Source organism: Populus euphratica, unplaced genomic scaffold (assembly GCF_000495115.2).
Source record: "Populus euphratica unplaced genomic scaffold, PopEup_1.0 scaffold60.1, whole genome shotgun sequence".
NCBI lineage: Eukaryota > Viridiplantae > Streptophyta > Magnoliopsida > Malpighiales > Salicaceae > Populus > Populus euphratica.
This window is the reverse complement of record NW_011499938.1, coordinates 569,885-597,875: the sequence shown is the minus strand read 5'-3', so window position 1 is coordinate 597,875 and position 27,991 is coordinate 569,885. Positions and strand designations below refer to the sequence as shown.

Genomic DNA, 27,991 nt, shown 5'->3' with positions numbered 1-27,991 from the left:
ATAAAATAAAAATGTTTTTCCTCCCATTATGATCGAACATGTTATTGGAAAATTTAAACATGAATAATTTTTTTATATAAAATTTTTAAATAGGTTAGTTCAATATATATTTTATATAACAATAATTTATATATTAGTTTTAGACATTCCTCGTGCTTCTTTTCATAAAAGAAAAATATAATATATATCAATATTAACAACTCTAATTAATGTTTAGTCTTTATAAAGTAATGACCATGAACATTTAGAAAAAATGCTCTGATGCAATAAGAATTTTATAATTATAAAAAAAATAAACATATTTTTTAAAAAATAGATAAACAAATAATGTTAAATAGCAATGTAAAACCATTTTTTAAAACTTATTAAATAGTTTAAACTTTTAAATAAAAATAATTATTTAATATAACATCAAATCTTTAATGATAGAATGATTAAGAGTTTGAATTTTTACCACTTTATTCTACCTAATTAAATTAATAAAATTAGTTATGACCACATATAGATTTTAAGTTCAAGGAATTTTTATTAAAAAAATTATTTTAAACACATATAGATTTTAAAGGAATTTTTATTAAAAAAATTATTTTAAAGAATAATATAAAATTATTTTTAGAATCTCGTAATAATAACTAAAAATTTTAAATTAAATTATTATATGACTTTGTTTATAGGTAGATTTACAGGGGGGAAACTCTTATTGAAAGATAGAATTGAGGGAAAAAGGGTCAAAAAAATCCAAAGCTATTAAAAACCTTGATTAAATTATGGAATTGGAAAAAAAAATAAAAGATAAAAACAAATTAAAAATTGACAAAAAAATTATTATATAATAAAAAATATGAAAATCAATTTACCATCAATCTAACACTAAAACATAAAATTAATAACAAACTCATAGGATATAATTGAAAGGAAAAAAAAAAGAGATCAAAAGGAGGAAAAAAATCCAAAGAAAATAATTTTTTTTATTAAAAGATAAAATTTAAAAAATAACTCAAACTGAAAAAATAAAAATAAAAAATCAAGAAATCCAAATGATTAATAAAAAAATCATAAGCCTATTAAAAAGTCTAGGAGCATGGACACGAAGGAGACATGCACATTTAGCCTGTCATATTTTTTCTCATCCTTTTTTTTTTCCTTATAAAAGGTTGCTTGTCATCTATAACATGTTATCGGAAAATTGAGATATAAATTATTTTTTTATATAAAATTATCATGTAGGTCAGTTCAATGTTTAAATTATATAACAATCATTAATATATTAGTTCTAGGTATCACTTATACTTTAATTTATAAGAACCGTTGCTTCTTTTCATAAAAGAAAAATATAATATTTATCAATTTTAATAGCTCTAATTAATATTCAATTTTAATATAGTATTAATTATGAATATTTAGAAATAATACTTTGATACAAGAAGAATATCATAATTATAAAAAATAAACATATTTTTTTCTTTAAAATAGATAAACAAATAATGTTAAAAAACAATGTAAATCATTCTTTAAACCTTATCAAATAATTTAAACTTTTAAATTAAAATAATTATTTAATATAATATCAAATCTTTAATGATAAAATGTTCAAGAGTCTGAATTTTTACCATTTCATTTTATCTAATTAAATTAATAAAAATAGTTATAAATATATATATGTTTTAAGTTTAAAAGATTTGTACTTGAAAAAATATTTTAAAAAATAAAATAAAATTATTTTAAAAATCTCCTAACAATTTAAAATTTTGAATTAAATGATTATTTCACTTATTATATATATATATATATATATATATATAGACACACGCACACACCATAAGCTAGCTATCTTTCATCTCATAAAAATTAATTAATATCCCTCTTTAAGCCGAAAGAAGAAAAGCCATTTAGGTCATTAACCTTGAAAGAAGAGAAGAACATTCTAAAAAGGAAACTAGTGGCACAAGAAAATGCTAGTTGATGGTGACTCAACTTGAAACCTAAAATAAAATATAATTTCCAGTTTTCCACCAAGAATAGAGGATAAGGCAAGCCATTGAAGTGATTAAAAAGAAGAAGAAAAAAAGGAGCATTTATTTTCATTAAATATATGTGTGTGGTTATGGCTCGTGTTGTGGAAGGGACGAGGGCCATATATGCTTAAAAAGAACCTCTTCTTGGTCTAAATGATATCATAGCTGACTAGCCATTGATGATTCTATATTGTTTACCCAATCCACGGAATCTTCTCTTCTCTGGGATATTATTGTTTCTCATCATATCCAGCCAATTATTGCTCAAAAGGAAGCCTTCTACCACACACTTTGGCTTCGCAAAATAAATTATCAGTAGCGGGCAAGTGTTTGTGCTTTCCCGGAAAAGAAAAGGAGACGGAAAATGATTAGGGAATTAGAATCCAACCGCGACTTTCATATTCAGGACTGCCATTTTCAGGGGCGATGAGCTCGGCTTCAAAATATTCACTCTTAATCTTGATGCCAAAGGCCCAAAAGCACGTTTGAACTGGGAAAAAAAAAGGTGAAACACTATTTGAAGGTTCCCAGAACATGTACTTGACTCCACAGAGGTGCTCCTTGCTCACCATTTTCTAGCAAATTTATCACTGTTTTTGGTACAATAAAGCTCGCATAAGATCGATCTCGCCAAGAAGAACAGATGTATCAGTTAGTGAAATCCAGAGCAGACCTGAACTCAAAACATTTTACACTTCTTGACTTGATGATATATACTCAAGATGCTGTAGTGTAAGTAGTGCAGGAACTAGAATTCCACGGCAAAGGTGTCAGTGCATGTATATCATCACTCTTAAGAGTCTAATTTTCGAGTTTTCATTTTCATTTCTGCTGCTTCGTGCTGAATCTATCATCTCTTTTGGTCACGACTCAAAAACTATATCTTATGCTTGATTCTTTTTATTTAATTAAAGATCGATTACAGGCTTATGATTATTTTAGTCAAAGAGATTATAAAAGTAATGAGATTTATTAAATTTATAATATCATATTAAAAAATCATTACAATTTAAAAAATTAAATTATTGAATGAAATTATAAGAAAAGTTTTATGCTACTTCCTTGATGGCTATATGTAAAACTATTAATTTTTAATTAAATAATGAGTAGGATCAAAAGACTTGGAGCAAATACTTAAATTAGTTTTTGTGCAAATAAATAAATAAATAAATAAAGGGATGTGGACCAAGAAATGGAAAGGAAATCTAGGAGAAGATTAATTAGCTACACGAATGGGTAACAATTTGCATATAATTAAACAGCACGATCTTGCATGTTGCTTATGATTTATGTATTTTAGAACTGCATCTAAGACCAGCGCATATCATCGATTGAATAGTATTTTCATACATGAAAAGCATATACTAAAATAATTTAGTGGTTTAATCATGTATTGGTCTACATTCAGAGTTTAGAGCATAGTTTGACAATGTGGTTTGAATACTTTTTAATTATTTTTTTCTTTAAAAACAGTAAATTAATTATTTTTAATTGTTTTTTTCAGATGATTTGAAATTTGAAAGACACTCAACACCATTCTTCTTTTTTCTCAGGCATGTGCTCACATTTTTTTCAAGTTCGCATTCATGTTTCAGAACAAACGGATGATTTTATATGTATATATTATAATGCTTTCTTTTGAAAGATTGCAGACCAGAATCCAAGCATAATCTTGAATTTGACTGCTCCCAATCGCCACCAGCTACGTAGCAGCAATGAATTAAACCGACAATAAAAAAAAAAGGGGATTTTTTTATATATATATTTGAAGAGAGAGAGAGAGAGAGAGTATTGACTAGAATCACATGTACCGACTCCAATAAAAGAAAAGGGCAGCAGAAACATAAAATAAAATACGTAAGGGAGTGTTGGCTGGGCGATCCACCCTTTTTTTTGTATTAAATTTTTTTTTTTATTTTCAAGTTATTTTGATATGTTAGTGTAAAAAATAATTTTTAAAAATAAAAAAATATTGTTTTGATATATTATTTTTTAAAATCCAACTTAAAGTTGACCTGGGACATAATCTAGATTATGGGTCCAGTTGATTGTTGACCCTAATTAACATAAAAATAAAAATAGTTATTATCATAATTTTACTCAGGATCGACTTAAAACAAGGCTTGAGTTACGAGTAAAGAGATTCAATATAAAAATAAAAATAGTTATTATCATAATTTTACTCAGGATCGACTTAAAACAAGGCTTGAGTTACGAGTAAAGAGATTCAATATAAAAATAAAAATAGTTATTATTATAATTTTAAAACACAAATCGAAGGTCGATTCAGGGCAAAGCCCGAATTACAAGTTGGGATGGTTAATCCAAATTGACTTGGATCTATATTAGAATAAAAATAATTATTATTATAGTTTTAAAATCTAAATAAAAAGTCAAATTGGGTTGGCCAGAATTAATAAAGATAAAAATAGTTATTATCATAGTTTTAAAATTCGATTCGAGAGTTGAACCAAGACAAGGCATGAGTTATTGATTAAGAGGTTGATCCAAAACTTTTTTTAAGAAATTCAAAGCAATCTCGTTTTGACAAAAAAAAATCAATATACATTTGACTCTTGTTTAATCCAAAGTCAAGTTGGTCTTATCAATCGTTTTTTTATTTTTCTGTTTTAAACCTGAACCATTCTCGACCTTGGGTCTACTAGGTCTTTAGTTAACTTGTCAAAGTAGTTCAGATTTTATAGTTAGAGTTATTATAATATTATTATTTTAACACTCAATGTAAGCTAAAGTAAAAAAAAATATATAGAAGTATTTTATTTAAATATATTAGTTTGACAACAATATAAACTAAGAGTAAAATAGATTTTTTAATATTTTATCTTGAGCTAATATTTGAATACTTTTTTAGGTTTTGATTTAGTAAACAATATATGTTATAATTTACACTTCAAACATTATACAAGACAAAATATTATTGTTATTATAGTATGTTATTCTATCTTGTTTAATGTCTATCATATACAAAATAAAATAAATTATTCAATCCAGTTTAATAAACATTAACACAAAATAAGATAGTTATTGATCTAATTTAGTCATATTCAGCTCAATCTAATCCAATCACTATCATCCAATATATCAAATGCTAAGAGTAACCAAATAAAAACCTTATCTTCTAGATGAACTCAGTGAATATAAGACATATATCTAAAATATAGATATATGAGTTCAAATAATTTTATTTATATTTCTTTTATTATATAATCCATGGATAAAATGGTACACTACATTTATATATAAAAAAACCTCTTCTTATTTTGATGATATGGAATTCGATACACCATCAAACACCATATATTTTGGATGATGTTACATAGTATCTCAAATTCTCTTTCATCGAAAAAAGAGAAAAAACTAACGGTAATAATAAACTCTCCATGTGGATCCATATATGCATGTACGTACGCATGCATGAATTTAGAGGTAGCAGAGAGCACTGACTTTCTCAACGAGAGCTGGTTGAAATTTGAAAAACAGATCAGTAGCTAGCTAATCATGGGATGTTACTCGATAGTTAAAATGTGATGATCATCACCCTTACTGCTGTTTTGCCCTTATAAATATAAATAAATATGATGCTGCGATGATCGAGATTTGAAGAAGCAATGCCAGTTACTGTACGTGTCCATCTGGAGAAATAGGGGATGGTGACACGCAGTAGTAACTAATGAAACATCTTAGCACTCAGACGTTGCTTTGTCTATCCAAACTCCCACAGAAGGTGGACCATAACTAAGTAATACATAACATCTGATCTGAATATGAAAGGAAAAAGAAGAGATTTGTTCAAGTTGTTATGCTTATTGCATTAGGATTCAAGTCCTTAACCCTGACTTAATTAATATTAACAGGAGAGAGAGTTCTAAATATTGACAGAAACCCAAGATTTTGGTAACCATTAGAGCTGCTCAACAGCTTGAGATTGAAGGAGGCTGCTCGTTCCAATTTGGGTGCGAAGTTAAAAGTCAATTCCAAGTCGTTTCAATAGGTTTATCAATAAAAAGGCAGCATCACTTAATAATGGTGGTAGGAATAAGATTAGATGGCCTGGGATTGTGTGGTTTATATGGCCTCGGCTCTTTCTTTTTCAGAGGAAAGTGCATAAAACCTCACTAAATTTCTTAAATACCAACAAGTATTTAAACATATTTTATCTTCTCCTAGCTATAAACTTGAAAGCAACGTCACTTAAAACTGCAATATTCTTCGACCTTGAAAGATTTTGAAAGTGAACGGTACTTTCCCTTGACATGGCTTGGTTAAGGCTCTAATATTCATACAAGAAAATGGGTAAAAATCATGTATGATCCCCCTACCTTGCACATTCAGCCTAATCAATCCTTTTACTTCCCCTAAAAGGAAAGCGGAGATCTCTTCTCAATCATAAAATTTATTTCAAGGTTGATGATCGAATAAAAGAACTGATTATATTTTTTTAGTTTAATATCGATACTCAGCTTATCTTATATGTACCTTAATTAATTTTATGAGTTTTGAAAATAATAATTATGTAAATTTTTAATGATTCTGAAATTTATAAAATTTAAACTACTGAGTTTTAAAAAATAAATATAGAATTTAACTAGTTAAGTTATATTTTTTAAAATTATGATAATATTTCTTTTAATATGATGTGAAGGGGTTAATTTGACAAAGCTTTGGATAGAGAGTTTGGATCACTATATATTCAAGCTAGAGGGATCATGCATGATCATTTCTAGCACGAAAAAAAGAGAAAAGGAAAGGAAGCACATCACCTTTTCGCTTGTGAGTCTGATCAAGCATCAACTGTGAGAGGAATAATTGGATGAAACTACTTTATGAAAAAAATAGCACGATCCAACCACTTTGGTTTGCCGAAATTGATTCATGCTAGAAACTATACTGACACTGTATTATTATTATTTTTTAAAATTTGTTTGAAATAATATTATTATCCACAACAACGTTTTGGAAAATTATTAGGGTATTCATATTTTTTTTTTTAAAAAAAAAACTCTTTCTGCTCCATGCAATCGATCACTGCATGTAAAATAATGTTCTCCTGAGACCAAGATTAATTAGGTTACAACGTGACTGGCGGGCTCGTGTCTGAGCAGGGGGAGTTATCTTCGTCTTTCCCCTCATAACCTTCTAATCGACAGCTTTCAAGGTCTTTTTCACTGCAATTACTAGGAAGTGATATTTAAGTTTAGAGGGGGGATGATCACCTAACAAAGACAACTTGATCCATCATGTACACATGATGCGCCAGAAACCAGCAGCTGTGATGAGAAAATGACCCATCGTTTACTAGATTGCGTCCTTCCAACTTAGAAAATAGAGTGCCTGGGAATGTAACCATTCTTGTTTTTTAAAGTATATTTTATTTAAAAATATAGTAAAATAATCTTTTTTTAAAAAATTATTTTTAATATTATAATATTAAAATAAGTCATATATGTACTTTTAATTTAGAATATATTTGAAAATATAGTTGAGATTGCTTCTTAAAATGATTTTTATTTGAAAAATATATTAAAATAATATTTTTTTAACTTATTAATTTCTGACATTAGTGTATTAAAACAACTTAAAAAATCTATAAAATAATTTAAAGCAAAAATAAATAAATTTTAATAAAAAATAACTTCAACATTAATATGCTAAACAGGGTCTAATTTCAAGCTAGAAACAAAATTCAAGCAGTTTTAGTAATACTCCTAGTCTGTGACAATTTTTTGGACCATGTCATATTCAAGAATTTCTACCGTTCTCCATACTCTAGAGAGAAAATAAATTTACATCTCCATGAGTCTCTTTGATGTATACTTTTATATTTGAAATTGTTTCTAACATTATATATGATCTCATGACCGCTAAATTAAAAATGGAGAGTGTGTGTATATATATAACCATACATTCTTCTGAAGTTAAAATTCAAGACATGTTTATAGAAAATATAATGAACTTCTCATGAATTTTTTATTTTTAAAATTGATTTGATAATTATAAAGTATTATTATTATCCATAAAACTAATACCCCTCTATGTTTTACTCAAGTAAACAATGTAATCCACAGTATGATAAGGATTTTGCCCTTCAAAAATCAAATGATTGAACACATACTCTGAAGTAAAATAGTATTTTCACAATTTATTGCACGGTGTAATTACATTCATTATACATAAAACTAATTCCCCTCAATGTTTTACTATAAATGTAAACAATGCAATCTATAATACAATGAAGATTTTACCTTTCAAAAAACCAAAGATATGAACACGCCATAAGAGGTAAAATATTATTTTTCACACTTTATTGCATATTATAATTATGTCTATACATTTAAAAAAACAAAAACAAAACAAGATAGCTAATGTCTGAGGAGCTTTTTGAATTCTTCTCTTCTTTTTTTTTTTTTTATATTGTATAATTATTGAATGACTCATGAGGTTAACCTTTTTTCCCCTTTGGTTTTTTACAATTATTGTGTGAGGTTAAAAATGTTCTAGTTTTTTTATATAAAAAAAAGTATATATATCTTTTAGGTGATGTATGTTATGTTTTTTAGTGACTATTGATCACCTACCTGGACGAAGTTCAAAGCATTGTGACACCCTTTATATGATGAGCCAACATATATAAATTGTCAGGGTATAGAGGAGCTCTAACAATAATTTTTTTCCCCTTGTTTTTTTCTTCTTCACTTCAAATAGTATGTTAGCCTTGTAAAATTATAAAGTGATCGGAGCTCTAACAATAATTTTTTTTCCCCTTGTTTTTTTCTTTTTCACTTCAAATAGTGTGTTAGCCTTGTAAAATTATAAAGTGATCATTAATCTTTTAATTGTATTAAATTTAATTTATTTATTTTTTAATTTTATTCATTAATATTTGATTTTTTATATTTTTTTAATTAAAATTGATCATCATTCTTTTGATTCCTATTTATTTTGCTTTTAATTTTTTTTATTGGATTTTATTTTTCAATTTCATCCCTAATAAATTTTTTTTGTTGAATTTAATCCTCATTCTTATAATTGCAATTCCTTTTGTTTTGAGTTCTCTTCTTGATTATTTATTTTTTTTTAGCAATTTCATCCCTCATTATTTAATTTCATTTTTTTTTAACAATTTCATCTCTCATTATTTAATTTCATTGAATTTTTATATCATATTTGGTGTCTATTTTTTATCATGATTTTAAAACCCAACTCAGGAAGTGATCACTGTCATGTCCTGAGCCACAAGTTGGTTCAAATCACTAGTGTTATTGGGGTCAATTAAAGTTTTTATTATGCAAGAAGTAAAAATAATATTATTTTAATAAAAAAATAATAGCAAAAAAAATCAATGGGTTTTAATATGACTTTAACCTAATTAATCACTTGATTTTTTATATAACGAAAAAGAAAAATATTATTATTTTTAAAAAAAAATATGAAAAAAAAAAATTCAATGAGGCTTTGACTTGATGTTATCCAAGCTAATCATGTTATTGATCAACCAAGATTTTGATCTATTTTTAATATTTTTCTATAATTTTGATAATCATCCATTTTTTCAATTTGTTTATGTTCATTGCTTTTTTATTTATTTGTTTTATTAGATGCAGCTGATCCAATCGCTCAAATATCAATTTTTTTTCACTTTTATAGATCAATCGAGTTTTTTTTAACCCGATCTGCTCAATAACCTGAATCCTAGATTTTTAAAACTATTACTTCACATGAGATTTTGTTTTTTGAGATCAGAAAAATCCCAGCAGCCCACGACACAACGAGAGACAAAATATCCAATATATGTCTAAAATGCAAGACTTAGACTACAATTAATTGGATAAGATAATTTAGCCAGCCAAGTATGGGGTTACAAACATGTAGGAGGAATATATATATATTATAGTGGCAGGAGTCATGATGGAAGGAAGGAAGAAATATAGATGAAGCTGGTAGTAGATGGGGGACTACTCTAGCTAGTTACTTATAGTAATATTTTGTGATGCGTTTGTTTTTGTCTCTTCCTCTTTTCCCATCGACACTCACTGTACAGAAAAGCTGTCCGACACCATGGATGGTTTTGCCTTTTAAGTTTTAAGCTCTCTCTCTCTCTCATGTGCTTAGATTCCTAATAGGCATAGACACTCTTTTATCTTAAGATGATGTCGAGTAAAATAATATGAACCCCTACAGAGTCACGAGGGAGGCAATATGTGCGTGTAAGCGGGTTATTGGATTGTACGGATGGTCCAATAATTTGTATAACTAAGCCAAATGATGCATATTACAGTGTGATCTTCCTCACCCCTCGACATCACGTGATGGCTTAGTTTTTCATATCAGAGACCTAAATGGGATTTGTTTTTCAAAATGGCATCTGATTTTGCACAGAGTCTGAAAATATATTGATTTTTTTGTAAGTTCGTCATCTGGACTCGATTCAATTTGGGTTTGGTGTATCTAATGGGTACAATATTTGATTTGGTATATGCTTTGGTTATTTTTCTGCGAGCATGCTTTAAAATAATTGCATGCTATGGGACTCACAGTACGGAAGGACCATGTAACAGATCTCATTCGCATGCATGATCTGCCAATGTTATTCTAATTCTGGTTTAGATCTGAATCTCAACTCTTTCTGGCCTTATGAATTGTTTAAGACCCAAATTCACTGCGAGGTACGAAGCTGTAGATGCAGTACTAGAATTGATCTGCAGTGAAATTTGAGGGGGTAAAAAGGGCCCTTTAGAGCGTGTTTCCTCGACAAGATCCTTGGATCGCAGCAGCAGGTAATTTGTGAGCTTGCTTGAATTAAAGTTGGTTCTGCAATTTGTGTCAGCTCATGACATCGAACCATAAAAAAAAGGGAAAAAATGCGAAGAATTATATATTTGTAGTGCATAAATTATTGGTTAAACTAGCAGATCATGCCACTTGAAGCAATATTTCTCTAACCAACTCGAGGAAGTTTGTCAATCCTTTTCATCTCTATATTTTGAGCCTATTTGGGTAATGATTATATTTTCACATTCAAGCTACAAGTCATTTGCAGAAAATTCAAGAATTTAGTGTGTAATTTACCTCAATTTGTAATACACTCTTTTATCAAGTGTTATAAAAACACAGGATGAGTTGACTCGGGATCTGTTTGATTTAGGATTAAGATCGATCTGTTGAGAAAAAAATTGAGAAAGAATTGACTTGCTTGGGCTGGCCAAAAACCTAAGTTGTTTTGTAATTCAATTAATCCAAGGAAAACCTAAGTGAAAACCCATTATTATTTAAAAAAAATAATATCTTTTTAGGATAACCCGAGACTTACCCATATCAATCTGTGCCAAGTTTTAAAACCATGCTTTTATTAACTCCACTCGGGACAAAACAAAGCTGGCTCAAACTCTTGCACCAAAATAAGTTAAATAACTGCAAGCCACCATAAAAAGGTTGCTGTAAAATAGTGTATGCAAAGTCAGTTAACACACTGCCCCTTTCGAATTAAAAAACAGTTATCTTCTCTTCCCCCCTAAGCCAGCTCTCTCTCTCTCTCTCTCTCTCTGCTGTAAAGAAAAGAAAAACTAGAAATACCCATCTAAAATTCCATTTCCTTCTGCAGAAAACATAATGGCCTAGCTGTTTCTTGGATCCGGAGATTCTGGGTTTCTTTCAATTAGTTTAATAGTATTAAACATCTAGTTATAAGACTTGGAAAAGAACATTAACCCACAAGACATGATTTGGTTCCTCCCATTGTCTCTCCCAAGGCTCAAACCCTCTTTTTCTCTGCTGTTCCTCTCGTTGGAGTTTGTAGCGTAGCTGTAATGCCTGTAAATCTATGGCCCCTCTTTTCCCTCTTATTCCTCTCTTCTACCCTCGTGCTTCTCTTTCCTTTTACTGCTTTCGCCGTCAACCAACAAGGCGAAACTCTTCTTTCATGGAAGAGAAGCTTGCATGGATCACCTGAGGGGTTGGATAATTGGGACTCGAGCAATGACACTCCCTGTCGATGGTTTGGAATTACTTGCAACTTTAACAATGAAGTTGTGGCATTGGGTTTGAGGTATGTCAATTTATTTGGAACACTTCCCTCCAATTTTACATTTTTATCTTCCTTAAACAAGCTTGTTCTGTCTGGAACCAATCTTACTGGCACAATCCCAAAAGAGATTGGCACTGCTCTTCCTCAATTGACTCACTTAGACTTGAGTGACAATGCCTTGACCGGCGAGATTCCAAGTGAGCTTTGTAACTTTCCCAAGCTTGAACAACTCCTTCTCAACTCAAATCAGCTTGAGGGCTCCATTCCAATTGAGATCGGAAACCTCACTAGCTTGAAATGGCTAATCCTCTACGACAATCAACTTAGCGGTTCCATTCCTAACACCGTAGGCAAGTTGAAGTATCTTGAAGTGATTAGAGCTGGTGGCAACAAGAACCTTGAAGGTTCATTGCCTCAAGAAATTGGCAACTGCAGCAATTTGTTGATGTTAGGCTTAGCAGAAACAAGCATCTCAGGTTTTCTCCCACCGAGCCTCGGCCTCCTGAAAAAACTCCAAACAGTCGCCATCTACACCGCCCTCCTTTCCGGTCAAATCCCTCCAGAACTCGGTGACTGCACCGAGCTCCAAGACATATACCTTTATGAAAACTCACTCACTGGCTCAATTCCGAAAACATTGGGCAAGCTCCGAAACCTTAGAAACCTTTTGCTCTGGCAGAACAACTTGGTTGGTATCATCCCTCCTGAGCTTGGAAACTGCTACCGAATGTTGGTGGTTGACATATCAATGAATTCCTTGACCGGAAGCATTCCACAATCGTTCGGCAATCTAACTGAACTCCAAGAACTCCAGCTTAGCCTCAATCAAATCTCCGGAGAAATCCCAGCACAGCTTGGAAACTGCCAGAAGATCATTCACATCGAACTCGACAACAATCAAATCACTGGCTCAATCCCACCTGAAATAGGTAACTTATTTAATCTCACACTCTTTTACTTATGGCAGAACAAACTCGAAGGCAACATACCGCCTTCCATTTCCAACTGTCAAAACTTAGAAGCCATAGATTTATCTCAAAATGGCCTAGTGGGGCCTATTCCAAAAGGAGTTTTTCAACTGAAGAAACTCAACAAACTCTTGCTTCTTTCCAACAATCTCTCTGGTGCAATACCGCCCGATATTGGAAACTGCTCATCTTTGATTCGTTTTCGAGCTAATAACAACAAGGTTTCCGGAACTATTCCGGCCCAGATTGGAAATTTGAAGAATCTGAACTTCTTGGATCTGGGATCGAACAGGATTACCGGAGTAATCCCGGAAGAAATCTCGGGTTGTCAAAATCTCACATTTTTGGATTTGCATTCAAATGCTATTTCTGGTAACTTGCCACAGAGTTTTAACAAGCTCATATCACTCCAGTTTATTGATTTCTCCAATAACTTGATTGAAGGCACACTGAGTCCAAGTCTTGGTTCACTGAGTTCACTCACCAAACTCACTCTTGCTAAGAACAGGCTGTCAGGTTCCATTCCGAGTCAACTCGGTTCCTGCTCCAAGTTACAGTTATTGGACCTGAGTGGAAATCAGTTATCAGGGAACATTCCGTCAAGTATTGGAAAGATCCCGTCACTGGAAATCGCTTTGAATCTAAGCTTGAATCAACTTAATGGGGAGATTCCGTCAGAGTTCACGGGGTTAAACAAGCTTGGCATTTTGGATATTTCGTATAATCATCTTACAGGCGATCTTCAACATCTCGCAGCTTTGCAGAATCTTGTCGTCCTTAATGTCTCGCACAATAATTTCTCGGGGCACGTGCCTGACACGCCCTTCTTCTCGAAGCTTCCTCTCAGTGTGCTTGCTGGGAATCCTGCTCTTTGCTTCTCCGGTAACCAGTGCGATTCTGGTGACAAGCACGTTAAGCGAGGGACGGCAGCGCGTGTGGCAATGATTGTGCTGTTGTGTGCCGCATGTGCGCTCCTTTTGGCAGCGCTCTACATTATCATGGCAAGCAAAAAACGTGGCAGTGGGGCCCAGGAGTGTGAAGGTGAGGATGACGTGGAGATGAGTCCTCCTTGGGAAGTGACTTTATATCAGAAACTAGACTTGTCAATTGCTGATGTGGCACAATCGTTGACAGCTGGCAATGTGATAGGACGAGGCCGGTCCGGTGTGGTTTACAAGGTTACCATTCCGTCTGGATTAATGGTAGCTGTTAAGAGGTTCAAGTCGGCAGAGAATATTTCAGCTGCAGCATTTTCATCCGAGATTGCTACGTTGGCGAGAATTCGGCACCGAAACATTGTCCGTTTACTCGGGTGGGGAGCAAACCGGAAAACAAAGTTGTTGTTTTATGATTACATGGCTAATGGCACATTAGGGACCTTGTTACATGAAGGGAATAATGTTGGATTGGTTGAGTGGGAGACGAGGTTTAAGATCGCATTAGGGGTGGCAGAGGGGCTAGCGTATTTGCACCACGATTGCGTACCGCCGATTTTGCACCGAGATGTTAAAGCGCATAATATCTTGCTTGGGGACCGGTATGAGGCATATTTAGCCGATTTCGGGCTGGCTAGGCTGGTTGAAGACGAGCATGGATCATTCTCTGCAAACCCACAATTTGCATGGTCCTATGGATACATTGCACCAGGTGAGTTTTCGCTTTCACTTTCACTTTCTGATAATGATTTATCATTAGATTGTGATAATTGGCTTTCTTAAGCACTGCTGAGAGATTATTGGACACTTAATTGGAATAATATCTAGTCGAATATGATACAGGGATGAGACAAATTTGTGATTATGTCAGAAGTCAGTTGGGATTAGTGACGATGGGGACTTAAAGCAAGGTTTAGAGATGGGTTTAACATGTAATTAGGTAGCAAAATCACATCAGGCATGCCAACAAGCTGTTTAATTTGTTTTGTTCATGATTTGTTATTTTCGTCGGCAACTGGAAAAGGCTGCGTGCGCAACAAATACTACTTTTAGCAAAAAGTTTCTGCAGTGAGTGAAATATCATTCACCATGCATGAATGTCTAAGCTTCTGTAGGTAGACATTGCGCACCATTGTTAATTTTGCATGCACGATCATTTATATTTGATGTTTCAATTACAGAATACGCTTGCATGCTTAAAATCACTGAAAAGAGTGATGTATATAGCTATGGAGTGGTCCTTTTAGAGACAATAACTGGAAAAAAGCCAGTCGATCCATCATTCCCGGATGGCCAACATGTTGTTCAATGGGTCAGAAACCACCTGAGGAGCAAGAAGGACCCAGTTGAAATACTTGATCCTAAATTGCAAGGCCACCCAGACACACAAATACAGGAAATGCTTCAAGCTCTTGGAATCTCTCTTCTTTGCACAAGCAATCGCGCTGAAGATCGCCCGACAATGAAAGATGTGGCAGCATTATTGAAGGAAATTCGACAGGAACTGATAACAGGCGGTGAGGCCCAGAAGCCAACCAACAAATCATCGAAAACGATGGAAAGCAATCCATCATATTCATCATCCTCGGTGACCCCAGCTCAACTGTTGATGCTTCAACAAGGGTCTTCTCGTTGCTCACTTGCTTACTCATCTTCATCATCAACTAGTATTATGTCAAGTGCTAATCAATAGCAATCTCCTTGTGTAGTTTTGAGAGTTATTCAAATATATTAGTATTGTTTTTTAGAATAGGGAAATACATAAAAGAGTTAGCGCCACAGGGGTGTTTTGATCAATACCTTGGTATCGAGATGATAAAATTGAGTACATAGCAAGTTCCTTCTATTGTCTCTACTCCCTGTTGAATGCTGCTATTGTGGTTTTCGCTCCTCTTATGAACAACATTTTTAATAATGAAAGATACACACAAACATAGACAAAGAAAGTGAAAGGGAAAGGAGAAAGAGATCAGTAAAGGAAATGGAGGCACAAGCTATATAGTTTGCTTCAATGTGAAGTCATTCTCCATAATTTCTGAGTAGTAGGATGTGGATGTCTTGATTGATATGTGAGTGGGCGTGGTGTTATTTTCTGTGAGGGTTTTCGAGGATGATTTTCCTCTTGGGATGTGAAATAGAGAGACAGGGAGAGATGAGTGGCCATAGGGAATTGTAGGGTAATGATAAGAGAGCTTCTTTCTTGCTTTCATGCAACTATAAAGGTCCCTACCACGTGAAGGAGATAAAGAATTATAGGGAAGTACTAACTGGACATACAGAAACAAGCCATGAAGTTATCAATATCAATCAATCACAAGATTGGCTGCCTGCCTTGTGAAATTAAATCCCAGTACTCAAATCATATAAACCACCATTCTAGTTCATCAAGGCAGCTGTGAAAGATTTTCGTTGGATCTATTGTAATTCTGTCATAAATGGCGTAGCACAGAAGCTGGTAGGAAGTGGTAACATGGTAAGCACTTGACTTCTATACATGTCCAAGAAAGAGAAGGAATATGAGAAGTTTTCTTTGGTAGGTTGAAGGAAAATTTAATTCATTGCTTTAAAAATCGTCCCCACTGTTTTTTAATTTTTCAGTCTGAATTCAGGGAAGGCAGGCAGTGGCAGGATTGATAAATGTATTGCAGCAAAGGTTCCGGTGAGGAAAAATACCACAGCGGTTGTTTTTCTTTGGGCTCACATGCGCACATGCAGGTTAACACAAAATACAGAAGCTTGTAACCCATTAACAGAGGCTTCTTTCAAATTTGTTAACTATTTTTTTAAAAGAAAAGGTACATATAAGATTCCCAACGCAGATCGTAAGACTAATATATTTGTATTTTGTACATTTAAAAAATAAAATTATATATTTGTATTTTGTAAGGCTGTGAGGTCCCGTCCACATGCATGGGGCGGATCCCACATGCAACTGTGATTTTAAAATAGCTTTTGATGATAATGCTCACCTTCATTACGCTTTTACCTTTCGGACACTTGATTTTGCCAAGTGAAAGGAAAACTCTCGGAATCTGTTCTTCCTGCCATTTAATTTTCTCAGTAAACAATTTGGTTATAACAAGTTAGCTCAATAATTTATTCACAAACCAAAAACCAAATAGAACACATATTTGAGACCTTTAGAATCATCATGCTCAAGATGTTCTGAATATTTTTGTTGGCATTGAGAAACAAGAGGGAAAAAAACAGCAGATAATCTATCAGACGAGGACGCAGCTCAGCTCTGATACGAGGAGGTGTTATAACTGATGGCCTTTTAGCCTCAAAATTGTTAACCTGCGAGGGTAAACCGCTTTTGAAAGAAACCCTTGATACAATATAAATGTACATACGGAGTGCATTGCGAGAGAAGTAATATTTTGCATCCACAGTTAATTTGGTAGCCTCTGAAACTTGCTATAAAAAAAGTATCCGATGATAATTACAGAAGCCAAGAGGAGAAAAGTTGGACAAAATCTATAAATCATTTACCTAGTAATCATGCACAATTCACGAACCTGAATTGTTCTATGTATTCAACTTTCCAGAGACAGAATTCAATAAAATAAGGAACATACCAGAAAAGACTCTAAACCAAAAATACGAAGAAATTAAGCACAATGTACAGGACCTTTATTTTCACCTCATGGCAAGATCCAACCCATATTGGGCTGATTATCATAAAATTCTTACATAATCCGCAGGGTGCACCAAACATAAAACTTAAATTCCTTGGCAAATAAAAAGCATACTAATATGGGCATGTATTGCCGTTATGTGTTAGATATTTACATAAGTGAGAACGCTAAGAACTTGCACAGGTTTCAGTTCAGCTGTATAGATCATCCTCCTCGGCAGCAATAGTTGCTGAAGCAAACGGATCAGTGGCTCCTTCACCTGCCACATTCTCAGGACGGTCTGGAAACCGGAACTCAGTACCAAATCCACGAGATTGCTGTAAGGTCTGAGCAAAGAGCTGGTACTTCCTGATGTCTGCATCACTAACACTTCGACGTGCAAATTTCATTGACTCCTCAAAATGTGCTGCCTTTATTTCTGGGACCTCATCCACATCATCTTCTTCCATCGCTTCAGGATTGTCTTGCTTCCTTTTCTCCTTCTCAATATCCTGCCACCATTCCCCAAAAGTTTCAAAGAAGAGCAACAGTACAAACACAAACTACAAGCATTAGTCAAGGCCTTTTTCGTTGACTATCATACCAATTTTCAAGTTAATTCAAACAATTTCAGGTGCACTAACAGACATGCTCAGCACAAACATTTTTGCAAGAAATAAAAGCAAGATTTACGGAAGGCCAACCAACATGGGAAGCAAAGTGTTTGTAAGAAGTTACAAGGATTGCTACATATAAACAGACTCACATCAGACACTGGTTCACACATGCACATTTAATGCAGTACATGTTCAACAATAGATTAAATACATAAGAGAATTTCAATATAGACATGCTCATTCAACTTCTGGATGAAAATAAAAAACACAAAAATGAGACTCGCCTTCTCAATATTTTCTCTAATGGCATATTTGCAGGCACGTTGACAAATTTCAGTGATATCAGCACCACTAAATCCATGAGTATATCGTGCAAGAGCTGCCAGGTCAACATCCCTAGAAACAGGTGACTTGCGCAAACATGCTTTAAATATCTGATGACGGGAAGCCTCATCAGGAAGAGGTATATAAATCAACTGGTCAAGACGCCCAGGCCTGAGCAATGCTGGGTCGATAATGTCTGGCCTGTTTGTTGCTCCAATGATAAAAACTGTTTTCTTTGCCGTCATACCATCCATTTCTGTCAGAAGTTGATTCAAGACTCTATCTGCAGCTCCCCCAGCATCTCCAGCAGAGTTGCCCCGCTGCAACCAGGAAGGAAAGAAAAAACAAATAATAAGAAACAAATAGTGAAAAGGTCAAAAGGAGGCCCTGATGATGTGAGCAGGATAATATTTTTACAAGCAAACTACACTTTTAAGTATACATAGGGAAACTTTTCACTGAAGGAAAAGCATGCATACCTGAGTAGCAATGGAATCAAGTTCGTCAAAGAAAAGTACACAAGGAGCTGACTGCCGTGCTTTGTCAAATATCTCCCGCACATTTGCTTCACTTTCTCCAAACCACATGGTTAGAAGCTCAGGACCCTTGACACTAATGAAGTTGGCCTGGCATTCATTAGCAATTGCCTTAGCAAGTAGGGTTTTACCACAGCCAGGAGGTCCATAAAAGAGAACACCTTTAGAAGGTGACATGCCAAATTTCTCAAACTTCTCAGGATGCTCCACAGGGTATTGGACAGTCTGCCAGAAGCCAGAAACTTAATATAAGAATTTATACAATCTAAATCCAAGAAATGAGGAAGATGGTAAAAAGCAGGACATCTATAATATTTCACATGCAGAAATATTTAATTGAGATAAAATGGCAAACCTCTTGAAGCTCTCTTTTGATATTCTCTAATCCACCAATATCCTCCCATGAGACGTTAGGAACCTCCACAACCTATCAATCAGGAATATATGTTCATCATTCTCAGGAAGCATATAGAAATTTCATCAAACACACATGTATGACATTTTGAGCAATCTATAACATGAATTAGCAAGGCAATCTAAGTAAATACAAGAGGAATCTTCTGGTTAGGATTAGGTGAACTGAAACCAAAATGGGTGAAACGACTGCTGGGTCATCCATATGCTCCACCATTATTCTAATTAAAGCATACAATATTTCATCCAAATTTCCTCAAAACAATTGTAATTAGCATGAATGACCTTTCCTCAAACGGATTGTACTTAGCATGAATGAAAACCTGATTTGTTCAGATTTGGGTAAAGGGGCTACTTTCTAGGCTCTCGGAAGACTATAACCTCTTGTTTTTTTTCTTTAAAGTGGCAGTTGTACATTCTCTTTTTTTGCCTCAACATGTGTACAGAAAAAATGTCCCTTTTTTCCCTTCTTTGATGAGAGACAGAGCACAGAGCACAGAGCAAAATACCAAACAGCAATAATCTTCAGATAACAAAAGAGAACTAAGAATTTGTATTCGTATTTGGCAAAAACTCACTGTTTCGCGCAATGCAGATGGATTTGAAGTTCCCAATGCAGTTTGGAAGTGGTCATTAGTCACAGCCATTGAGTTTAACACCTCGGCATCAATTGTGTCATCCTCCAAATCAATAACATCCATTTTCTCCCTAATACACTGAAGAGCAGCCTCAGTACACAGAGCTGCAAGATCAGCACCAACATAACCATGGGTATCTTTTGCAACTCTTTCAAGATCAACCTGGAATCGAATGTTAATTGAACATAACCATGAGTAAACATTGTTATACAGCATAGAGAGTAGGAAAAGAGAGACAACAGTTAAGAGACTCACATCTTCAGCAAGTTTCATATTTTTAGTATGAATTCTAAGGACCTCCAACCGTCCAACTTCATCAGGCACACCAATATCAATCTCTCGATCAAATCTCCCAAATCTCCTCAAAGCTGGGTCAATGCTATTGGGCCTATTGGTAGCTCCCATAACAATCACATGTGCCCGTGACTTGAGGCCATCCATTAAAGTCAAAAGCTGTGAAACTATACGCCTCTCCACTTCACCGTGAGTCTTTTCCCTCTTGGGTGCAATAGAATCTAACTCATCAATAAAAATTATGGATGGAGCATTCTTTTCAGCTTCCTCAAATGCCTTCCTCAAGTTGCTTTCACTCTCACCAGCCAGCTTTGACATTATCTCAGGACCATTAATCAAAAAGAAGAATGCACCAGTCTCATTAGCAACAGCTCTTGCAATCAGAGTTTTACCAGACCCAGGAGGCCCATACAGCAAGATACCTTTTGGTGGTTTAACACCAATTGATTTGAAAAGCTGTGGATGCCTAAGAGGAAGTTCAACTAGTTCACGAATCTGAGCCATCTGTTTCCTAACACCACCAACATCATCATAGCCCACTTCATTCAACCTCTCCTCATCCTCACGTTTGACAGGCTCTCCTTCACAAAAGATCTCGGTGTCTGGTGCCACAACACAGTACTCACCAGGGTCTGTCTCGATTACTTTGAACTCCACACTGCGCATGCCACCCCTGACAAGGAAAAGGTCACCTTTCCTTACAGGGCGGTACGATTCCAAGAAATATGCTGTTGAAACACAAAAGGAGAAAAAAGATACTCAGAATAAAACATTTTTAGTAGAATCAACTGCAAGACAAGACAAGAAGATCATGAAGGATTAAAAAAGGGTGCATATATCCAAAATGAAGAACTTACGCTTTAAATATGCATCAAAAAGACTTCCAGTAACACCCTCGATAGTGTCATCAATAGGAAGGATATGAACTCGCTTCCCATACTTCACATCAGGACATTGATGGACAGACACAACATCTCCAAGGCGGACTCTAAGATTAGCCCTGACAACTTTGTTCAATCTGATTTTCGGTTCCTCACATTGTTCATCAGCAAGAACAATGCAAACAGTGTCTTTTCGCTTCTTTCCCTATATTACAACAAACATATTTTACAAATTCTCAGGAGCAAAACATAACACAAAATAGCCCCATTAAAAGCTTAATTTACCTTAATTAGCACGGTGTCACCACGAAAAAACTGAAGCTTTTCCATGGTAGCAGGATGCATAGCAACCACAGAGTTATCATCATTAATAGCCTCGTCAATAACAAGTCGATTGGGAGACTTCTTTCGCTCCAAAATTGCAGTCGAATAATCTTTCTTACTGCTTTTCATCATTTACACAAAAACAAGTTCTGTTACCGCACGGTAAAGAGACTAAACTATTTTAAACCCAACAAACCATAAAGTGCAACGAATCCATTCTTAGAACATAATCAAAACTATAAGCTCATAAAAATAACCGCACAATCATTCTTCAGAAAATAACAAAAACACATCAATCAAAACGACACAAAAGTTAGGTTTTTTTTCTGATTACTTACCATTAAACAGAGAATAGCATGATATCATGACAAAAGTATCAAAATTTAGGTCTGTAAGGGAAAGAAGTTGCAAACTTTCTGAATACAAACATAAAAGCACCAAAATTTGTACAAGCCCAATAGTTGTTAACCAATAATTTAACAGCAACAGTACGTAGATGAAACATACGGGTCTGTGGAAGAAGAACGCTGACTAGAGCTTGGATCGGCCATTGACTTTGAGAGTTGAGAGCTAGCAGAAGAAAAATTGAAGAGAGGTGTTTATTTTGTATATTTATATATTTACTACAGTCAGGAGGTGGAGTCTATCTTGGATATAGAAAACAGGGACCGACACGCTACCTTCAGTGTCGAGGGTATCTGTTTTCAGACGTGTCTTAAAAATATTTTTAGTTTAAATAAATATTTTTATACCTTTAATATATTAATATTAAAAATCTGAAAAAAAAAATCTAATTATATCTACATAATTATAATTTATTTAATGATTAAAAAGTTTTAATACTAAATATTACGATTTTTTCATTAAATTAAAAACAAAAACTTAGTCACTGCCCTCCCTTTTTATCCTCCATTTTCTCATAAACTGGATTTTTAAGATTTTCATAACCAAAAAAACCCATAACCCAGAGATTTTAATGCTGAAACTCATTTTCCTGTGCATACCTTGATCTTCTTGTTTTCTTAAGCAATTGAGTTCTAATAACCAATGATTGTGATTAGGCGAAAAGATTTGCTAGCAAGAAAGAAGCACAGCCCCAGAATCGAAGCAAGGCCCTTAATGCTGCACCTGCTGTCATGAGAAAGCAAGCTGCTAAACAGAGACGAGCTCCCCAAACAATTGAGGAACTGATGAACTACTTGAAGCGCATGATTTGCGGAGGGTCACCCCGTGAATTTACACGTATGGATTCTCTGCTGCAACTGTAATACAAGCTTCATAAAGTTGAAGAGCTAACTCAAAACTTGTCCAGGAAGCTCCATGGTTTTCATCCATGAGGGCCGCCACACGAGTGAGTGCCTTCGATTCTACACCGAAGGAGTAATGTTACCTTAACTTTCTCAACTTCCATTCCTTTTATCTCTCTCTCTTTTTCTTCTTTTTTCTTTTCTCACCAAACCCAGATCAAATCCCTGAAACTCACCCAAATGTCATTAAGAAATTATAAGCTTTAATGTTATATATTTTTATGGGATTTGACTTTGAAATTGAATGGCATCAATCTATGCACTTCTTTAAAATCCATTGAAATAACTCCGTAGAGCCTTGATGTTTCGAACATCGCAGCTTGCAGATGAACCAAAACTTTTATCTATTCCGTGTGAAATAGTCACCACTGATCTCTAGCTTTTTTTTCTTATAGGATTATAGATTTTTTAAATTATATTTGAAATTATGGTTATTTTTAAAATATTTTTATGTTAAAATATATTAAAATAATATTTTATTTTTTAAAATTATTTTTAATATCAATCCATTAAAATAATTTAAAAATATTAAAAAATATTAATTTAAAGTAAAATAAAAAATAAAAATATTAATTTTTTTAAAATTTTGAAAATAAAAATAAATAAGTCTTAAATTTTAACATATTTTATTTTTTTATTAATATTAGTATCTAAATTGATTTACGTATGTTAATTAATTTTATAAATTTTAAAATTGATATTTATATAAATTTTTTAAAATTACTTAAACTCATTATCAAGAAGCAAAATTTAAGATATAATTAATTAAGCTACCTACTATTAAATGGCACATGCTATTTGATGATAACCTTATCTTGGCATGTTATTGTTTAGGATAGAGAGAGCATAATATTAAATAATATATTTATTTTTTTATTGTATAAATTATTTATAATCATAAAAAAAATGACACAGTTATGGTTAGCACAAAATATTTATCCCTTGTAATTTAATTATTTTGATAATAACAATAATTAATGAATTTAATAAATATATTAAAAACAATACGGACCAACCCAATAATACCAAGAACCTGTTAAAAATACCAATCAGATCAGAGACATTCGATAAGTTTGTTCAACATGTAAGGCCAGAATTGACTTGGGAGAGACAACCTTGCATATGGGGCAACGATTTTCTAATTCATTTAGCAATTAAATTTGGAAATTGTGCTTCCTATTTCTGCATGGAGAGTTGGCAATTAATTAAGAGTTTCCATCCAAGGAATATTAATTACAGCAGTAACAGTATGTTTTGCGGTGTAATAGGTGTTGTTTTTTTTAATTTTTTGTATTAAAATATATAATAATAATGTTTTTTTTATTTTTTAAAAAATTATTTTTAATACTAGTATATCAAAACCATTCAAAACATATAAATTATATTTAATTTAAATAAAAAAATTAAAGTTTTTAAAAACACAAACTGACCATATACCAAGTAATTTATGAGAGTTTCCAAGGGATTAATTAATTAAATCCCAACTACAAAGGAGAACTGAAGGGGGAGCTCCATAGAATAGCAGATTGCTTGAAATTTTTTCCAAGTTATGAGGAGTTCTAGCTCTACAGGGAAAGGCATGGCCGCCATCAACGTTCCAGCTTGGGGGAGGACTATGTAAGCTTACAAATTAAGCATCCTAGCCTAAGAATGATACTACATGGGGCTGAAATTACTACTACATTCGGATATGATTTCCTACCATGACAAAGAGGTAAGAAGTTAGCAGTTTCCTTCCTAGTTTATCTAGGACATATATTCGGCCTTATGCTTGATTTAAATAGGGTTTAAGGTTATTTCATGTTATGTTTTATTCATATTTTATGGAAGCAATAATTTTCACATGGGACTTTATTTTTAATTAATTATTTTCAAATTTTTATGTTTAATTGATATATTTAGGTTATTTTTCAAAGTTGATTTAATTAATTCAGCCCACTTGTTTTGGGTTCATTAGGGTTTAGACTTTAAGTATAAATATTTTATATGTAACATTGTTTTAGATTTCCTAAATAATATATTAATTTAGCTGCGTATTGTTATATGTGATGTATTCACATATTATTTGGTTATCTAAATAACTGAATTTAACTTCCCTAAAAATAATTATTTTTTTGTCATCTTCCTTATATTTTCTGTTTATAATTTATTAATATAGAGTTAGGTTTATTTTAATAGTGTTGATGCTTTGATTTAGATAATTGTTATATTGTGTTTTCATTAAATTTTATTTTTTGCATTTCAAGATTATGTTAATCTTGATTGTGAATTACATGAATTTTATATTTTTGGGGTTTGCATAAAAAAAAAATTATATTATATGAGTTTTTTTATATTAATTTGAAGCAATATGGACTCTTTTTTTATATTGTAGGAGTTTCTTTATATTAATTTGAAGCAATATGGACTCTTTTTTTATATTGTAGGAGTTTCTTTATATTAATTTGAAGCAATATGGACTCTTTTTTTATATTGTAGGAGTTTCTTTATATTAATTTGAAGCAATATGGATTCCTTGGACACAAATATGTCTTCAAGATGCTTATGCTAAATTTAATATAATCACAAAAATAAACTTGAGGTTTAATTTGGCATCACAAAAATAAATTTCATCCAAAATTAATTTTGAATTGCTAAGTTTTACCATCCAAATCATTCGTATTGCCAAAATCTATACACAGTGAAAAATACCTTATGAGAAACTAATTTATTAAATATTTTGGTATTGTAACTCATTTCATTTCAAATGAAAAGAATGAATTTTATTAAATGTGTTGTTACACTTATAATAACTATAAAGTTTTTTATTTGTATTTAGCTAAAATGATAAATTTATAATTTTAAAAGAAATATATTTAACACTTAAGAGTTAACTTATTTGATATGATTAATTTATTTTATACTCAGGTTGTTTGTAACAACTCTTTTTATTCTAAAAAAATTAATAATTTCTAACCTGATTCAAAAACATATAATAACTCAATATATTTTTAACTTTTTTTTTCTTGTGCAAGTAACAACCATGTGTGGTTTTTTTTGCTTATAAATACCATTCTTTAATTTCATGTGAAAAAGCTTATAACTTTATAATCATACATGGTGTTATAATATTTCAAAAAGATTTCATCCTTTTTTTCATTTTCTTAAAGTTTTTAAACCCTAAATTGCATCAATTCTCTCTTTCATATTCTTGAATTAGATTACATCTCTTAAAGACTTGGGCATAATTCTTTGTAATTTTCTTTTTTGAAGTGTGATAATTCTTATGAGAGTCTTATATGTTATGAAAATATAATTGATACTTGAATCTCTTAGATAAGTTTTTGTTATGAGCGATTTGAAAGGTTTAAATTTTGATTCTAAAAAAGATTATGATTGTAAGGTTTCTAGTCTTGATCTAAAAAAAAAAATAGTATAATTTGTAAGCTCTTACAGGTTAAAAAGACTATAATTTAATAATAAATACTTGAATAAAAATTCAAGAACTAGAGTAAACGGTTATCTAAGTTACTATAAAAATCAGTATATTTTTCTTTAACTATCTATCTTATTTTATTTGTGACTTGCTTAATTATACGAGTTTTGTTGTTGAAATTAAGGTTTTAATTTTATAAAAATATAAAACATTCAATTTAGCTGTAATTCACCAGCTTTTAGGTTATTTTAGATTTTCAATTCAGAACTCTTTAATCAGTTCAAAAACACTAAATTAAATTGATAAATGTTTTTTCTCTTTCAATCCCAACTTATTTTTCCATGCAATTAAAAGGCAAAAAAAAAAAACTATCATCAAACTCTTTTCATCAAATAGAATCTTTTGACACCAAGCTTGACTATTTTTGGCAATTAAAATATTGACAACATATAACTTTCTATTTCTTCACTGTTTTTAGGTAAGTTTATCTTTTATTTTTCTAACCTATTGACTGAAATGCAACAAAAATAAACTTTTAAGACAAAAATAAAAGTTGTGATATTTTAATTAATCATATATTTTCTATGTTTTTTACATTTTAGCCATCTATCTTTTAATTTGGCATATGCACAGTAATTTGAGGCCTACTTTTATCTAATTAGGCTATAGAAGGATGTAATTAGAAGAAACAAAGATCAATATGAAAAAAAAAATCTAATTCATTTAGTCATTTTATTAATTCTATTGTTATTTATGTCAATTACTGCAAACATGGCCTTTTGAAAATTCTTTTCACGTGATTAATTTGATTAACCATGTATTTATAGAAGTGTTTGCAACGTTGTAAGGGTATCATTAATATAAAGTGGTTAATTTTAAAATATATTTATATTTAAGCTAAATTTTAATATACTTTATACAACAAGTCTTCTATCTTGTTTCATGCATTCTCTAAGTGAAACATATATGAGAGCATTCAAAAGAATTTTGAGATACGAGATATATTATTTTAATGTTAAATTTTTGAAATATCGAGAGTTAAGACTACATGATTTATCTGATAGTGATTGGAGTGGATTTATTAATGACATGAAAAGCATTTCTAGATTGTATTTCAATTTAGGATCAACAATATTTTCATGGTCATCAAATAAGCAAAATATTATAGCAGAATCTATTGTAAAGGCATAATTCATTGCAGCAATAATAAATCAAGCATTATGGCTTCAGAAGATATTATGTGATTTCTACATAAAGAAAGAAGAAACAACAAAAATCTTAGTTGACAATTAAGTGGCTATATCAATTTTTTACAATCCAGTGTTTCATGGAAAAACCCAATATTTTAATATCAAATTTTTATTTTTTATGTGAGGTGTAGAGAAATGATAATATTAAGTTGATTTCCTACACGTCTAAAGATCAATTAATAGATTTATTAGTTAAATCACTTTTAATAAGCCGGTTTGAGTTTTTAAAACAAATAAAAAGAGTTTGTAACTCTTAAAGTAAGGAGGAGTGTTGAAGTTTTTTTTTAAATTGCAGCTCTTAAAGCAAAAGCAAGGAGTGTTGAAGTTTTTTTTTAAATTGCTATCAAAGACTCTTTTTTATTTTTGTTATGATTTTTTCTACAATAATAAAGGGCTGTCCTAATTTCTAGCATC

At 32.1% G+C, this 27,991-nt stretch overlaps 2 protein-coding genes across 4 annotated transcripts; one reads left to right on the top strand and one right to left on the bottom strand.

Moving 5' to 3' along the window:
- The first annotated feature begins 11,478 nt into the window (after positions 1-11,478).
- Positions 11,479-15,906, top strand: LOC105136729 (probable LRR receptor-like serine/threonine-protein kinase At4g26540). The gene is made up of 2 exons (XM_011042187.1): positions 11,479-14,672; positions 15,142-15,906. Exons 1-2 carry the CDS (start codon positions 11,840-11,842, stop codon positions 15,651-15,653), a joined length of 3,345 nt encoding a protein of 1,114 aa, XP_011040489.1. The 5' UTR covers positions 11,479-11,839; the 3' UTR covers positions 15,654-15,906.
- Positions 15,907-17,561: 1,655 nt separating this feature from the next.
- On the bottom strand, positions 17,562-22,294 carry LOC105136728 (cell division cycle protein 48 homolog). Of its 3 annotated transcripts, none has more exons than XM_011042183.1 (9): positions 22,113-22,294; positions 21,567-21,726; positions 21,258-21,486; positions 20,362-21,128; positions 20,047-20,268; positions 19,410-19,481; positions 18,998-19,279; positions 18,479-18,838; positions 17,562-18,089 (listed from the first exon to the last, which is right to left on the bottom strand). In XM_011042183.1, exons 1-9 carry the CDS (start codon positions 22,154-22,156, stop codon positions 17,790-17,792), a joined length of 2,436 nt encoding a protein of 811 aa, XP_011040485.1. In that variant the 5' UTR covers positions 22,157-22,294; the 3' UTR covers positions 17,562-17,789. The 3 variants fall into 3 exon arrangements, with proteins under 3 accessions (XP_011040485.1, XP_011040486.1, XP_011040488.1); XM_011042184.1 differs by having other exon boundaries at positions 21,567-21,723; XM_011042186.1 differs by lacking the exon at positions 22,113-22,294 and adding an exon at positions 21,944-22,065 and having other exon boundaries at positions 21,567-21,723.
- Between the last annotated feature and the right edge of the window lie 5,697 nt (positions 22,295-27,991).

Excerpts from the sequence above, each read along its gene's own strand:
- LOC105136729 (XM_011042187.1), top strand. The coding sequence starts at position 11,840 with ATGCCTGTAAATCTATGGCCCCTCTTTTCCCTCTTATTCCTCTCTTCT. Across the intron at positions 14,673-15,141 it reads CTATGGATACATTGCACCAG|AATACGCTTGCATGCTTAAA; the intron begins GTGAGTTTTCGC and ends TTTCAATTACAG.
- LOC105136728 (XM_011042183.1), bottom strand. The coding sequence starts at position 22,156 with ATGGCCGATCCAAGCTCTAGTCAGCGTTCTTCTTCCACAGACCC. Across the intron at positions 19,280-19,409 it reads TCAAAAGAGAGCTTCAAGAG|ACTGTCCAATACCCTGTGGA; the intron begins GTTTGCCATTTT and ends GGCTTCTGGCAG. Across the intron at positions 18,090-18,478 it reads TTAGAGAAAATATTGAGAAG|GATATTGAGAAGGAGAAAAG; the intron begins GCGAGTCTCATT and ends GAATGGTGGCAG.